This window comes from Neovison vison, chromosome 4 (assembly GCF_020171115.1).
Source record: "Neovison vison isolate M4711 chromosome 4, ASM_NN_V1, whole genome shotgun sequence".
NCBI classification, from domain to species: Eukaryota; Metazoa; Chordata; class Mammalia; order Carnivora; family Mustelidae; genus Neogale; species Neogale vison.
Window position 1 is genome coordinate 219181094 of NC_058094.1, and position 17238 is coordinate 219198331.

At 36.7% G+C, this 17238-nt stretch overlaps 1 protein-coding gene across 1 annotated transcript in view; it reads left to right on the plus strand.

Annotated features, from left to right (window-relative positions):
* The first annotated feature begins 415 nt into the window (after positions 1 to 415).
* LOC122905146 (probable maltase-glucoamylase 2) overlaps positions 416 to 17238 on the plus strand; it is an 89595-nt gene continuing 72772 nt past the window's right edge. Inside the window, exons 1-6 of the mRNA XM_044246741.1 lie at positions 416 to 521; positions 4563 to 4642; positions 12711 to 12834; positions 12952 to 13061; positions 13390 to 13544; positions 14376 to 14547. Of these exons, the coding sequence (XP_044102676.1) occupies positions 416 to 521; positions 4563 to 4642; positions 12711 to 12834; positions 12952 to 13061; positions 13390 to 13544; positions 14376 to 14547 (747 nt within the window). The remainder of the gene's footprint in view (positions 522 to 4562; positions 4643 to 12710; positions 12835 to 12951; positions 13062 to 13389; positions 13545 to 14375; positions 14548 to 17238) is intronic.

Here is a 17238-nt window from a genome sequence, read left to right on the forward strand (position 1 = left end):
AAGAAGACCAGGATTCTGGTTTTGTTACTTTTTCCTTCCCTGAGTGTACCCTCCACTCTACTGCCCAGGGTGGGTGTGAGGATCAAAGTGGTGTCTAAAAAAGCTTTGTGAAGCACCTCAACCCTCATCTCTCTCCTGTATTCCATTCTTTATGTCTGACATATTCTTGCCTTAGACAATACTCAATTCCTCTGCAGACAAAAAGGCAAGGGTTCTAGAGGTGATGGATACACAGACTAGAGTTAATTGTAAATACTGTGATGAGTGGAAACAAATATTCTCTGGTTTATGTGAGGAGGAATGCTTGTAATTAAGTCATCTTGCAAATGAGTTCACATTCTAATCATGATGCCTCTCCTTTTGGATTGATGGAACTTTGTGGTTTGCTTAAATCCCATTATCTGTGTCCATCTAGATGGCAAGGAAACTCACTGTATTGGAAGTCCTTCTGATCATCTTCTTCCTAACTGTGCTGGCCTTAGATATCTTCTTGATGTTTTTTGTGTTTGAGAAAACTGAAGGTAAGGAGGATGCTTGTGGCTTTGGGGTTGGAAGGATTATATTCCTTCACTCTTCAGCATGGCACCATGTTGTATCACTCAAAATCCACATCCACAACCAATTGTCAGTCAATCTTAAAAAGACAAGTTTTCTTTTTCTACAACAAAACCTTGAATGCCAATGACATTCAGGATCTCCCAAGTCCCATTTGATGAAATTTTAACAAGATGCAAAATTAGGCTTGTCAGATGTCTGACCCTCAATCCAGTCATAAAGTAGACTTCAGTCATAAAGTAGAGCCTTCAAGTAGAAAGAACAGTTGAGGTAACAGTGCCCAATCCCACTACATCATGGAAAAGGAAATCAGGTTGCAGCAAGTTGATTAACTTGGCTTAAATATATCAATTATAATCAGCCTCCAGCCCATATTCTGATTGAAATAGCTATGATTTCTTCGTCAATACCTTTGAAACTGTTCTCTCTCACACAGGAGCATCAAGAGAATGCTTTCTCCTCCATGCACATGATACTCTAAATAATAAAATAATAGTGTGTAATATAAAAATCTATCCCTAATTAAAACAGTATTTGTGGTTTATTTTGCTTGCTAAAGCTCACATTTACATGTAGATTAAGTGTATATTGAGAAGAAATTGTGCTGATAGCAGAACCCTACCTACTCAATCTCTCTTCACTATTATTCACAGTAAACATTAGGGTGCTTTCTAGGAACAATTATGTCTTTGAAAGAGGATTTGAAAAACATTGATAAAAGCTATTTTTAGACCATTACTATTTTTACCCTATTAAATTTTGTTTGGGTAACAAGTACCATGACATTACTATCTAATGTACATGAATAAGTAGTTTCTTTTAGTTAGCATAAAACTAGATCTTCATTCCTCCATTTACCTGAAACCACAGTCTAATTCATGCAGACAAGTCAACTCTCGCCTGTTCTATATATTGGGCTTTTTTCAAGATGTTTTTTGAAGGTATGCTTCCATGAGTTAAAAAGGAGGCTTCTTTCTTAATTTCTTTTATTTTGGTAAAATAAAATAAATAAATAAAATAAAATGAAGTCTACCCTCTTAATAGATTCTCAAGTGTATATCGGGCACAATTACTCAGAGGCACGATGTTGTACATCAGATCTGTAGAACTTATTCATCTTGCATAACTAAAACTTTATACATGTTGGTTAGCAACACCCCATCTTCCCCTACCCCTTGCCCTGGCAACTATCATTCTAGTATTTGCATCTGTGAATTTGACTGTTTTAAATACCTAATATAAATGGAATCATGCAGCATCTGTCCTTCTATAACCAGCTTATTTCGCTTAGCATAATGTCCTCCAGGTTCACCTATGTTGTTGGAAATGACCGGGTTTCCTTCCTTATTTTACAACTGAATAATACTCTGTTATATATACACATACCACATTTTCTTTATCCATCCATTGGTTGATGGATGCCTGGTTCGTTTTCACATCTTCGTTATTTGTGAATAGCACAGCAATCAACATGAGAGTACTAGTATTTCTTTGAGGTTTTGATTTCAATTCTTTGAATTCTTTGAATAAATAGCCAGCAGCGAGATTGTTGGATCATATGATGTTTCCATTTTTAGTTTTTTGAGGAACCTCTATACTGTTTTCCATAGTGGCTGCACCAATTTGCATCGTTCCCACCACTGGCATACAAAGGTTCCAATTGTTTCTCATTCTCACCAAAACTTACTTTTTTTTTCTTTTTTTCTTTTTTTAATATATTAGCCATTCTGAGATATGAGATGATATCTAGTTGTGGTTTTGATTTAAGTTTCCCTGATGATTACTGACATTGAGCATCTTTCCTGTTAGCCATTTGTGTGTCTCTAGAGAAATGCTTATGGAAGTCTTTTGCCCATTTTTAAAATCAGATCCTTTTTATTTGTTTTTACTATTGTGTTGTATGCATTCCTTATGTATTTTAGAATTTTGCCCATTTTCAGATAGATGGTTTGCAAATATTTTCTCCCATCCTTTATATTACCTTTTCTTTCTGCTGATGGTTTCCTTTGTTGTATAGATTTTATTTATTTATTTGACAGAGAGAAAGAGAAAGCACAAACAGGGGGAGCAGCAGATGGAGGGAGAAGTAGCTCCCTACAGAGCAAGGAGACCTATGTGGGAATCAATCCAAGGACCCCAGGATCCTGACCTGAGCTGAAGGCAGACACTTAACTGTCTGAGCCACACAGATGTCTATGGAGTTTCACAGTTTCAAGGTCTTACATTTAGATCTTTAACCCAATTTTAAAATAAAATTTTATTTAAGTATATATACAAACAAGTATAGAGCCATAAATGTAGGAGAGTTGTTTTGAAGTCTTTTTTGAATAGAAACAAAGGTACCTATTATGTCCGCAGTAACTGTTGACTCAAGCTTCAGATGGAATTCTGGGTGTTGACTGGCTCATGGAGCCTGTTAAACTAGATCCTACTTCTGAAGTTACATTGCAGGGTGGCAGGGGTGGGGATGGAGCTTACAAAGGTGACAAAAGCTAAAGTAAACATAGCAATGTTGAGTGAAGGTCTTTGTTCAAATTGGAACAATAATATCTTCCCAGTTTACCTCACAGATGGCTGAAAATGAGTGGGGAAAATAGCAAAAAAGTAAATGTATGGGACAACAGGATATACACATGTAAAAAAATAATGCTGGATCCCCCCTGATGTCACACATGATAGTTAGCTCAAAATGGATCAAAACTTGAAATGTAAGAGCCAAATCTATAAAATTCTAAGAAGAAAACATAGTTATAGATATTTTTACCTTGGGCTAAGCAACAGTGTCTTAGATATAACACCCAAAGCGTAATAACCAAAGAAAAGATAGGCAAATTTTACTTAAAAAAATTTTGTGCTTTAAAGGACACTGTCAAGGAAGTGAAAAGACAGCCTACTGGATGGGAAAACATATTTGCAAGGAACATATCTGATTCTTGTATCCAGAATATATAAGGAAATCTTCCAATTCAAAACAAAATAGAAAAATAATCTAGTTTTTTAAAGTGAGCTGAGGATTTGAACAGACATTTCTTCGTAGAAGATCTATAAATGGTCAATATGTCATGAAAAGATGTTCAGTATCAGTTTTGGGGAAATGCAAGTCAAAATCAAACATTCTTCACACCCACTAAAATGTCTATCATGAAGAAGACAGACAATGACCATTGTTGAAAATGTGGAGCAATTGGAGCTCTCACGTACTGCTAGTGGGGATGTAAAATAGGGCAAGTCCCTTGGGGAACAAGTCTGGCAGTTCCTCAAAAACTTAAAGTTAACCACATTACTTAGCAATTCTATTTCCAGATCTATAATCAAGAGAATTCCAAACATCTGTTCACGCAAAAACCTGTATGGGAATGTTCATTGTAGAATTCTGTGCAATAGTCAAGAAATGGAAACAACACAAGTGTACATCAACTTTGGAATGGATTTTTGGAAAGGGTTAGATATCCATACTGTGGGTATGATTCACCCATAAAAAGAAATGAAGTACTTATTACATGCTGCACCATGGGTGAGCCTTGAGAATAGTTATGCCAAGTGAGAGAAGCCAGACACCAAAGACCACATACTTTACAATTTCATTTATATGAAGTACTCGGACTAGGCAAATCCACAGGGACAGAAAGCAGATTAGCATTTGCCAGAGACTGGGAGAAGAAGGGGGTAAGGAGTGACCACTCATGGGTACATGCTTTCTTTTTGGGGTGATGACAATGTCCTGGAATTAGATAATGGTGCTTGGTTGCACAACTTTGTGAAATACTGAAAACCATTCAACTGTACACTTTAAGAAGGCGAAAATTTTATGGCATGTGAATGATATCTCAATAAAAACCAACTGAACAAAAGGCAAATGTGTTCAGCACTTGTATGCACATGTAGATATCGGCCACTAGTAATCATTGACTGGAGAATTGGCTGAAAGTCTATAACTTTCCCTGCACCCTTCCTGGTATTGTGATTGCACTATAAATGTTCAACTTTTTCCTTTAATTTCTATGCAGAGGCTGCATTTGTTCCAGAATGCCCAGAGATCCCTGAGTCAGAGAGGATAGACTGTGCTCCAGGCCAGGTGGTGTCAGAGGTCAGAAAAGTGGGCTCCCTGCTATTGGTCTGCTGGGTTTTATTTAAAAGAAATGAATATATGAAATATATGAAGTAGGACAAGGATGGTGGTGGAGGGGATGGTGGGCCTCTGATTTGTTTGGAGTCATTTCTTCCTTGTCTCATTAAAATAAACAGCAACACTGTGGAAGCAGGGGAAGCAGGATAGGCTAAGTGGAAAGGGAGGAGGAGGAACTAAGCGAATGTTGGCTCATGGGGTCTCGAGTCTGAAGTAGGGGGGGAATTCCCAGCATTACTAAATGTGTTATAAGTGTGATTCCAAGGCTAGCCATGAGAAGGTGAAATGTCTGTAGGCTAGACCATGTATTCCTTGAGAACAGAGGCCATCAAGCACATTTGGATGACAGAGTCAGTCACTTGTAGAACTCCTGTGATTTGTTACAAGAGCCTTCTAAAATGGTATTAAACAGATCACTAAATTTTATTCCTGGCACCAATCTTACCCTCTATGTTAATTAACTAGAATTTAAATAAAAACTTGAAAAAACAAACAAACAAACAAAAACCCAAACACAAAAAAACACAATGTTTTCTAACTGGTGCTTTTAAAATTACTGATTATTCTATATTTATTTATTTTTTATTTATATATTTATGTTATATTACATCCTAACACATTAATTATATAATTGGCCAGCTGAAATTTCCTATCATTTCTAAATGGTTTCTGTAGTTCTTCTTGAGTTATTAAGTATACAGTTATATTCTAGGCAAATAATAATACATAAGAATGTGTGGTGCCTAAACAATAAATCTTGTAACACTGCAAAAATAAAATTAAATTAAAAAAGCGTGGCAACTGGAAAAAAAAAAACGGAATTTCCAGTTCATAGGATATATACATCTTTATCTTTCAGTGATATTGCAAAATAGTTTTTCAAAGTGTTTGCACCAATTTACACTCCCTGTAGCAGTATATAAGAGCAATTACTCTGCATCCTAACCTACTCTTAGTGTTTTCTCCTTTTTCTTTGTTTGTATTAATGTAATTTTAACTTAAAAATTTTCATATTGAGGTATAGTTGACACTATGTTATTTTAGTTTCCGGTGTACAACTGGTGATTCAACATTTCTATACATTACACAATGCTCACCACGATAAGTATAGTTACCATCTGTTACTGTACAACAATATCACAATATCATTGACTACATTCCCTATACCATGTACATCCCTCATGACTAAAGAAGTTAAACAGCTTTTCACATTACTTCTTGGCTACATGAATAATCATATTTATGAAGTGTCTTTTAATTTTTTAACCAGTTTTTTTTTCTGTTGGGCTGTTCATATTTTTCTTATTGCTTTGTGGTAATCATTTATATATTCTGGATACAAATCTTTTATCAGACATCTATCTATCTATCTACCTATAGATAGATAGTATCTTCTCTTTTTTTAAGTATCTTCTCTTATTCTGTGATTTGACTTTTAATCCAATGATGACTTTTGATGAAAAGTAGTTATTAATTTTAACAAAATCCACTTAAAGAGTTTTAATATGCATTTTGTATTCTATTTAAAATTGTTGCCTACTTCAAAGTTAGAAAAATATATTCCTATATATTCCTGTAAAAACATTGCTTTATTTTTCAAATTTAGATTTTTAAGCATGCTAGAATTGATTTTTGTGTATGGTATCAGGTAGAAGTCCAGGACATTTCTTTTCTTGACTCTTTAATAGATTTATCACTTCTGATTGAAATGACTATCTTTTCTCTTCTACATTGTAGTGGCACCTTTACTGTAAATTTTATGTCTCTGTGAGGACCTATTTCTGGAATATCTATTTTGTTTCATTGTTAGTCTACTCTTTTGCCAATACCACACTGCCTTAATTAGTATAGCTTTATAAAAGGTCATCATATGGGGTTGTGGAAGTCCTCCATATCATTCTTATTTTTCTTCAAGATTGCCTAAGCTATTCTTAATGCTTTAGATGCCTGCCTTCCTTCCTTCCTTTCTTTCTTTCTTTCTTTCTTTCTTTTTTAAGATTTTACTCTTTTATTTGAGAGAGAGAGAGAGGGAGAGAGAGAGCATGAGCAGGGGAGTGGGACAGAGGGAGAAGAAGAAGCAGACTCCCTGCTGAGCAGGGAGCCGGATGTGGGGGCTAGATCCCAGGGCCCTGGGATCATGACCTGAGCGGAAGGGAGACACTTAACAGACTGAGCCACCCAGGTGCCCTGATGCTTTTGATTTCTAAATACATTTTAGAATCACTCATTTTCTTCAAAAATGTCTACCAGAAATTTTATTCTCTTCACATAAAATGTACTGATAATTTTGTGACCATTGCCATATTTACAGGAGTGAATATTCTAATCTATGATCATGCTATATTTCTTTATTTATTGAAACTTTTAATTTTGAAGGTTTTGGTGTAGAGATCTAAAGTTTTTTCCAAATGTTTTTCTGTTTGTTATTTGATTTTATTTAAATATTTTTGAATTTTAATTTTCTGTTTAAGTTGTTATTGGCATAGTGATTTAAAATTGGTTTTTTGAATATTGATCTTGGAACCAGAAATAATCTTAAATTTCCTTATTAATTATCCTAGTTTGTTTATAGGAACTTTGGATTTTCTTAGACAATAATGATACCTGCAACTAATGACCATTTAAATTTTTCCCAATATGCATTTTTTTCTTTGTCTTCTAACACTAAGGGTCAATTTTTCTTCTAATTTTTAAATATTGTTTGAGATATTTTATTTAAAAGACAATATGCAAATATAGTAAGTTTCAGAGAATGGAACTTTCTGGAGATTGATTTTTACCAAACATAAGGAATAACGCTGCAGCAAAATATTAACTATGAAGGTGAAATTTTGGGATTTTTGAAGAAATTCACTACACATCATTCACAGATCTTTCAGAGGCACTACTGAAAAAAATCCTTATATCAACTGGATGTTTGGTTAGATAATTTCTAACCAATTCTCAAGTTCTACTAGTTAATAATTTGAGTGGAAAATAGCATAAAAGTCTATTTAAAAGATAACTGGAGAATAATCTTTGGAAAGGTGGTGTTAGGGGAAAAATAGAGATAGGGAGACTTGTCCTGAATCAACCACTGTCGTCTAGGCAGGGTCTGTGTTTATGAGGGTCTGTGTTCCTGTGTGGTGGCAGTGGAAATGGAAAAGAAAAAATAGAGATAGGGAGACTTGTCCTGAATCAACCACTGTCGTCTAGGCAGGGTCTGTGTTTATGAGGGTCTGTGTTCCTGTGTGGTGGCAGTGGAAATGGAAAAGAATAAGGAGATGCAGCAACATCAAAGGTCTGAACTTCCGTGTCTGTAACACTGGGGATGGCTTAAAATTAAAGCAGGGATGTTATGGCAGACTGCGCTAAAAAATACCATATTTACCAGAGTGTGTTAGATTTCTTATCTTGCTGCTTTCTGTTGAGGTCTACCGACTGGAAGAATTTATGGCAGTGAAACTAACCTTTTGGACTTTACCAGCCTCAGTTTCAGAGGTCACAGAGCCACTGGGTATCTGCTTCAGAATGCGGAATATCAGTTATCCAGAAACTGCAAACTCTTTCTCCACTGAGCCCCTCGAGGGTTTTTTGTTTTTCTTATCTGGAGAGGATGAGGCAGGAATATCAGCTGTATCTATGCAGAATTAAAAAGTACATTTAAGACTATTTTATGGTTATAATGTGATTGCTTTGTTTATAATAGACATGATTGATTTAAGTTATATTCATCTTATCATTTTTCAAAGCAATTGCATCAGATGTTAGCATCTGAAATACTTGTTGGTACTATACTTTTCCAAATGAGTAGCCTTGTGACATATTTTGTGTTTTTTATCAGAGAATTTATGCTGGATAAATTCCTTTAATGAAAAAGATTGAGACATTATACTTATGTACAGAGTAAAGTGGGAAGATCTTTGCTTATTCATAATGCTTTCTCTCTACCTCCAAATCCCTTCCTCAGAGTCAACTCAATACCTTGTTGTGTATCTTTCTCTTGATTTTTCTAGGTTTTTGCATATATGCATATATTATGCACATATATTAATATACTTTTTATTTTAACAAAAATTATACTATATATTATTTTGTAATTTTCTTTTTAAATTTAGGAACTTTGAATTTACCACATTATTTTATTTTAAAAATAGTTTGCTTCTGGGGCACCTGGGTTGCTCAGTTGGTTAAGCATTCAACTCTTGACTTTGGCTCAGGTCATGATCTCAGGGTCAGCCATGCAGAGTACAGAGTCTGCTTGAGATTCTTTCTGTCTCCCCTCTCCCCCACAATACACACACATGCATGTGCTCTCTCTCTCTCAAAATAAATAAATTGAAAAATTTTAAAAAGTTTGCTTCTGTTGAGATGGTCTTATGATTTTCTTTGGTCAATGTTGTGAATTATGTTAAAATATTTCTTAATTTTGAACCATTTTAGATTTATACTTGATAAACCTTACTTAGCTATTATGCATGAATTCTTTTAATACACTAATGAATTCAAATTGTTAACCTTTTATTTAACATTTATAAAAACATCTATGTTTTTTAAGTGAAATTGGCTTATACATGTTTTCCTTGTCTAGTTGGTTGCCAGAATTATTAAAGTTTAATAAAATGAATCAAGAAATTTTCCATCTTTTTCTATCTTCTGAAAAATATATATAATATGAGAATATTCTATTCCCCAAATCATCTCAGCAAAGATGATTTTTTTTTAGGGAAGCATCTTCGGTTACTTACAGTTTCTCATGGCAACTGGTCATTTCAGTAGATTATTTGATTATTTGATATTTTACTATTTAAAGGTTCACATTATAGTTTCACATTCATTGGCAAATATTTTTATAGTTTTCTTACAATCCTTAGTTATGTTAAAAATCCTATATACCTGGTGCACTTGACTGGCTCACTTGGTTGAGTCTCAGACTCTAGATTTTGACTCAGGTCATGATCTCAGGATCGTGAGATGGAGCCCTACATGCTCGGCATGGAGCCTAATTGAGATTTTCTCTCTCCCTCTCCTGCTGTCCCATTCATGCACTGCCTTCTCCCTCTCTCTCTCTCAAAAAAATTCTATATATCTGTTTTCTTTCACCATTTTTGTCTCTAATCTTGTTTGTCCCTCTTATGTCAATAGAGGATTTCTTAAGGTATTAATATTTCTTTGATCTTTTCAAAGAGTATTTGTTAGATTTATTGATTGGCCAAGCTAATATCAAAATACATCCTTGCACTGTAATAATTATCCGTGTAGAATTATAGCAGGAATTGACACATATGCCATACCTATAGAATAGTAAGTTCCAAAATGCATATTCACAGTCTCATATATGTGCACTGAAATTCAGCTTGTCAGGAAAATGGCATTTCAAGTTAGTAGTGGAAACAATGTATTTAATTAATGGTGGTGTCTGTCTCACGTATTAAGCTTGCCGGCTGCACTGTATCATGTGAACTTAGATGCATACCTGGAACAGAGGAGATGCTTATTTCATGTTTTAAACTGATAACTGTCGACACTTGATTCTTTTCTCTTTCATTAATTACTGCTTTTACTCATTAATCCCTCATGTAGTTTCTCTGGGTCTATTTTGGTCTTTTCTAATTACTTGGGTGGTAGATTGAGTTGTTCATCACGTCTGACGTCACTTTCTCTCTTTGATTCCCCCTTCCCTCACCTGTGTCCTCTTTTCACCCTTTTTGGAATCTTCTAGTCTGGCCCCACTGGTCACTTCGCCTACCTTTTCTCTCCTCTTTCCATATCTTTGTCCTGTGTTCTGAGGTAATCCTAAATGTGATTTTAAAAAGAAATTTCTTCTTGTCTTGACATCATTCTCTTTCCTTTTTGTTAGTCAAAATGTTATGGAGTTTTAAATCTTTTTGTTCAAGATCTTAACTTTCAATATTCTTTGTTGCTTTTTTCTTCTAATGGAAGCAATAGTTACATGTCTCTCTTTAAAGAGAATAGTTATATTTATTTAAAAGGTTTGTAATTTTTTTCCAATTAATTGTTTCCTATAATTTGTTTCTTCTGTTTATTAAGTTTGTGTCTATCATAGTGTTGGTTTCTCTCATGTTTGGTGGTTCTTAGCTGTCATCTTTGTATTTAATTATCTATGACTGCCTGTCCTATGCTGTTGGCTTGCACTAAGTCTTTAGGAGAAAAGGAAAGGACTACTGGAGAGAATGTGGGTACTTGTCTGGGGGTGAGGGGCCTGGCTTATTAACTGGTGCATTGCCATGTTTTCTGGTTCCCAGCATCTTTCCCAACTTCTTTAGTCTCTGAACAAATACTTCATGATGCCCACCAGTTAGCCAGAGCCTACCAATAACTATAAGGAATGTTGGATTGGGTAGCTAAATGTTCATGCTGGAACTTCCCAATTAATCATCCAAAGCTATGCCCCAGGTTCTCTTCCACTTCTCCACATTGACTTGTCTTGGAGCAGTTCTTTTCCTCCTCTTGTGTTCTAGGTTATGAATATATTTTCCTCTAGAGTTGATAAAGTCTATTTCTTGTGTTTCAGTAATTTCATACCATTTCTGCCCTAATGCATTATAGCTGGCTGCTTTGTAATGGTTTTGTATTTTTGTTAAAGATTTTATTTATTTATTTGACAGAGAGCACAAGTAGGCAGTGAGGCAGGCAGAGAGAGAGAGAGAGAGAGAGAGAGAGGAGGAAGCAGGCTCCCCGCTGAGCAGAGAGCCCAATGTGGGGCACGATCCCAGGACTCTGGGATCATGACCTGAGCTGAAGGCAGAGGTTTTAACCCACTGAGCCACCCAGGTGCCCCTGGTTTTGTATTTTTTTCTTAATGATACTTCTTTCACTTCATGTAAATTTAGTTGAGTGGAGAAGTGGATGCCTATGTTTGTTTCAACAGTTTGATTCAATTTGCTATCTATTTTATTTCTTCATTATAACAAACAACTTTTATGTACATGAATATTAAAGTTGTAGGACCTATAAAAATACATCTTACCCAAAAGTAATCATTTTAAAATCAATTATTTATTTATTTGATAGAGAAAGCATAAGCAGGGGGAGTGGCAGAGGGAGAGAGAGAAGCAGGCTCTCTGAGCAGGGACCCCAGGTGGGACTTGGGACCTTGGGATCAAGGACCTGAGCTGAAGGTAGACCCTTAACTGACTGAGCCACCCAGGCACCCCAAATAATAATTTTAAAACTCCATAATCAAACCACTCTGACAAACCACGTGTGGATTATTTTTACTTTGTGGACATCATGAATTTGTTTATGTTACCCTCTCTCCCAGTTCTGCCTTTATTCCTAATTCCTTTGCTTTGCTTTTCTTATATTATATATATACATATATATGTATATATATATGTAAAAATAATCCACAAAACAAAGTAAAAATAATCCACATGCGGAAATGGCTAACAGTATATATACTGTTAGTCATTTCCATGACCCTTCCTTATGAGAAAGTCTAAACTGGTTGGTCCGACATCCAGCTTACTTGTGGTATAAATATTGTGTCCCTCCAGTGTGTTTCTCTTACTCAGTGTTCTTGGCACAATATACTTGTGGTTTTATGAATCTATCATGCATTGCAGCTTTCTCTGCTTGGAATACTGGTCTCCTGTTCCCTTATTTAATCCCTCCCAGTGCACTAGGAGTGGGCTTGCTTTTCACCTACTGGAAGCCTTCCCCACCCCGCTTGCAGTCTTCTAGGCTGTGTACCCTGACTGGCGTGTGTGTTTCTTTAGCCCTTGGGCACTCTCTGTCCGAGTACTCCTGTCATACTGAAATTGCATGTACTAGTAGACTGTAATGGAGGTTTGCCAAAGACAAGAACTGCGTCTTATTTATATGTGTTATTAGCTTCATGTCGGCTAGGTAATAAATGTGTATCGGATGGTTGGGCAAATGTGAGAATAAAAGAAGAAGAAATAAATGTTTGCATGGAAATGGGACCTATCTTAAATTCTTCTTGGAATAAAATTGATTATAAATACATAGATGGAACTTTCTTTCCTTCGTTTTATATCATGCTCACTCAGTGCCATTGTTACAGGATGCCTGCAGCCAGCAACGTAAGTGCTGCTGGAAACCTGTGCCAGATATTAATGTCCCCTGGTGCTTCTTCCCCAGGAACTGGGGCTATCACATCATCAGTAGGCAGAATGATACAAAGACAGGTGAGCATCACCTTGATGAGGTCCCGGGGAATCATTCTGTATGATTCAGATACACTAACCGCAAAATAAAATCTAAAAGCTTCCTCCCCCTCTCCATTCTCCTCCCCCCATCTCTAGGGTTTACAGCTCAGTTGGAAAAGTTGTCATTCCCATCTCTGTTTGGATATGATGTCAAGGAGGCTGGCTTCACAGCTGAATATCAGACATCCAATCGTTTTCATTTTAAGGTTGGTTTGGTAGTTACCACTGAATACATCTCTGAGGAAAGCAGTGTCCCCACACTGGGTTCCGATCCTTCTCCTTCAGGCACTGCATAGAGGTGTAGAGGCAGAAGTTGCCTTTGTTCCCCTCCGTAGGAATCTCCCAATGGGATGTGTGGGCTGTTTCGTATTTTGTGGAGGACACGTGATTGGGTGATTTTTGTCTCACAACTCAAGAAACACAGGATTTAGAATTAGAAGCTATTTCCACTGGGGGCTGAGAGTGAGGATCCTTTCTAGCCCTACAAGGATGGGGTTTCATCTGGAGTTGGTCTTTCTCTTTTTCTTCTGACAGATCAATGATATCAACAACAGACGCTATGAAGTGCCCCCTGAAATTATTAACCTGTCTGATAGGACTACCAATACCTCCAATTTGAACTATTATGTAGAGGTCATTGATAAGCCCTTCAGCATCAAAATAATGAGGACCAGCAACAAAAGAGTCTTGTGAGCTTTTCAACAGTCTTTGTGTGTCTTTGAATATACAGTCTCAGTATCATTCAATCTGACTTAGTGAGGGTGATGCAGATAGGTATGACCTGGGAAAATGTTTGGACCTCAGAAAAATATAATGTTTTCACTGTAAATCATTAACACTTGTTAATTTGTCACGATTGTGGAGGACAGCATACTAAATAACATGCTAGTATGTAAAGTTAGATAAATGCACTTGCAGTTAATGTCTATTATGAAACAGGAAATTTTATTATTTTGGATTACCATTCACTTTGGAACTCAGCTTCATTGTTTATCATTCCAAGTTTTTATTCCCTGAGAAACTTGCCATGAAGAACCTAACAACAGCCTGGGATTGAAACATAAATTGTATAGGAGATGTATAGGGATTAATGGGAATAAAATCTCTATTCAAGTTCTGGCACCAGCAAGTCACCGGTCAGCTTTGGGATGTGAGGCAAAGCGTCTCACACCAGCCTCAGTTTCCACATCTATAGAAAGGGAATGAGAATATCCAGTGTTGCTCTGTAAACGAAGCTATATTCATGAAGCATCCAGAGCAGGTCATGGGATGAAGTAGATGCCCAGCAAATGTAAGGTCCCATCTGCTCTCTTGCCCCAGCCATCCAACTTGAGTTTCTGGTATCACATCTCCTCTAGAATGAAAGCATCAGAGACACCCTAGAAAGGTCTTCCAAGGTAGTACGAATGTGGTTGAGAACACCTGAAACAACTGTTTTCAAAGTGAACAGGGAGAGCCAGCGGGTAAGGTCCTGGCAGAGAGAGCTGTTTGGTGACTCCCACTCTTGCCCCATGGCCCAGATTGGACACGAGCATCGGGCCCCTGCAGTTCGCCCAGCAGTACCTGCAATTGTCCTTCCGACTGCCCAGCACTGCTGTGTATGGGCTGGGGGAGCATGTGCACCAGGAGTACCGCCACAACATGACCTGGAAGACCTGGCCCATCTTCACTCGTGATGCCGTGCCCACCAAGGTGAGCTTCCCTTCCTCCTACCTACGGCTCATGGTAAGGAATCCCTTCTCTCCTTTCCAGAGAGTGACCTAGAGTCAGGCAACCTACAGAGTTCTATCTGTATCTTATTTTGTCAAGTTAGATACATTTGTGCTGGATGATACTTGTTCTTGAGGTTTATAAACTCACAATTAGTAACACATCAAATTTTTTGGTTTAGTTTTGTTTTTTTTTATTATTATTATTTCTTACTGAGGTATTGCTGACATATAACATTTTATTAGTTTCAGGTGTACAGCATCATGATTTGATATTTGTTATATTGTGAAATGATCACCACAATAAGTCTAGTTAACATTTGTCACCACACTAGGTACAGACATTTTTTCCTCATGATGAGACCTTTTTTTTAAAAAATTCAACTAGGGCACCCGGGTGGCTCAGTGGGTTAAAGCCTCTGCCTTCTGCTCAGGTCATGATCCCAGGGTCCTGGGATCAAGCCCCACATGGGGCTCTCTGCCCAGCAGGGAGCCTGCTTCCTTTCCTCTCTCTTTGCCTGCCTCTCAGCCTACTTGTGATCTCTGTCTGTCAAATAAATAAATAAAATGTTTAAAAAAAATTTTCAACTAAATAACATATGTTAATTATATGTTATGTTAATTAACATAATATAATATATAATACAATATAATGTAATATATAATATAATATAACAATAATATAATTAACATATATGTTAATTATATTATTATTAGTTTCAGAGGTAGAGGTCAGTGATTCATCAGTAATATATCGATTTTTAAAAACATCCCACTTTTAAAGGAAAATATAATTCAATGACTATATGGTGGCCTAATGTATATTAGAAAATCCTTCTGCAAAATAACTATGTTTGTCTTTAGTAATTGGGTAGTATCTAAGCGAGAGCATCAGCTGGAACTACTCCCAGTAGAACTTAGTGGACTAAAAAAAAAAAAAAAAAAAAAATCCTCTTTAGTATTATTCTAGGTCTCTGCTAGTTGAAGTATGTTCTGGAGACAGCAGTGCTGGCACTACTTGGGAGGTTGTTAGAAATGCAGACTCTCAGGTCAGAGCCCAGACCTTCTGAACCAGAATCTGCACTTTAATAAGATCTACAAGTGAACCACATGTGCATTATGGTGGGTAAAGAGGTGGTCTAGAGCAGTGCCTTTCAACTTATCTATGGTGAAGGATCAGTTCCTTTCTCTTTCTCTCTCTTTTTCTTTTTAATCCTGGGGAAATGAAATAAAATTACTCAAAGACATATAAAATATAAGCTCAAGTTTTAGAATGAAGAGATATAAAATTACTCTTTTAAATTGCTATAAAAGGGGCGCCTGGGTGGCTCAGTGGGTTAAGCCGCTGCCTTCGGCTTGGGTCATGATCTCAGGGTCCTGGGATCGAGTCCCGCATGGGCTCTCTGCTCAGCAGGGAGCCTGCTTCCCTTCCTCTCTCTCTCTGCCTACTTGTAATCTCTCTCTCTCTCTCTCTGTCAAATAAATAAATAAATAAATCTTTAAAAAAATTGGTATAAAAGTTTCTGAACTCTTTCTCTTGGTTTTGTTTTGTTTTGTTTGTTTGTTTTTGTACTTTCCTTGTTGATTTACAGCAAAGGGTGTGGGGAGGTACCTGTCCATGGATAACACTTTGAGTAGCATTGCTTTGTAGAGCAGGTCTTAAAGGCTCTGTTGCGCTGATGATGTTTCCCAAATCTGAGCAAAAGATGCAGGTTTGATGTACCTTGCAAGGGAGGGATGGGACTGAGGTTTTGGAATTCATATTCCTTGGGAGATAAACAGATCAAGTAGCACATTAACTGGCCCACCCACCAGTATCTGAGGCAATGAAGGGAACACACTTACTGAACCAAACAGAGTAAAGCAATACCAGCACATTCACTAAAGTGCTTGCTCAAGGCCCCTGACAAACACGGAACCCTAACCATCGTACTAAGCTTGGCTCTCTAGAGCTGAAAAATCCTTGAGTTATGTAGTCACAGATTAGATAGGTGTCCTTTCTTCCTTCCTTTTTCCTTCCTTCCTTCTTTCCTTCTTTCCTTCCTTCCTCCCACTCTCCCTCCCTCCATTTCCTTCCCTCCCACTCTCTCCTTTTTCCTTTCTGCCTTTTTTCCCTCTCTTTCTCTTTTTTTTCACTCATAGTAATACACATTATCTCTTTCTATATCCGTGCTCATCATGGCCCTGTGACAGGTTCAATATCTTTTAAAAAATTTTAAACTTATTTACTGCTGAAGTATTACATATTAATTATAGAAAAATTAGAAAATGCAGTTAGACATAAAGAGATACAAAATTTCTCATAATGACATCATCTTCTGCTAACATTTTATGTCTTTGCAGATATTTTCCAAATTTTTAAAAGTAACTTGACCGAGATATAATTTATATACTATAAAACTCACCTGTTTTAAGGGTACAATTCAGTGATTGCTTAGTACATTACTGAGTTGTGCAGCTATCACCGTAATCCAGTTTTAGAAGGTTTTCATCACCCCACTAGGATCCCTCATACCTTTATAGACATAATCCCCATTCCCACCCCAGTACCCACTTGAGTCCCAAGAAATCACTCATCTATTCCTGTCTGTATAGATTCATCTTCTCTGGAGATTTCCTATAAATGGAATCATGCAATATATGGTTTCCTTTGTGTCGGTTTCTTTCACTTAGC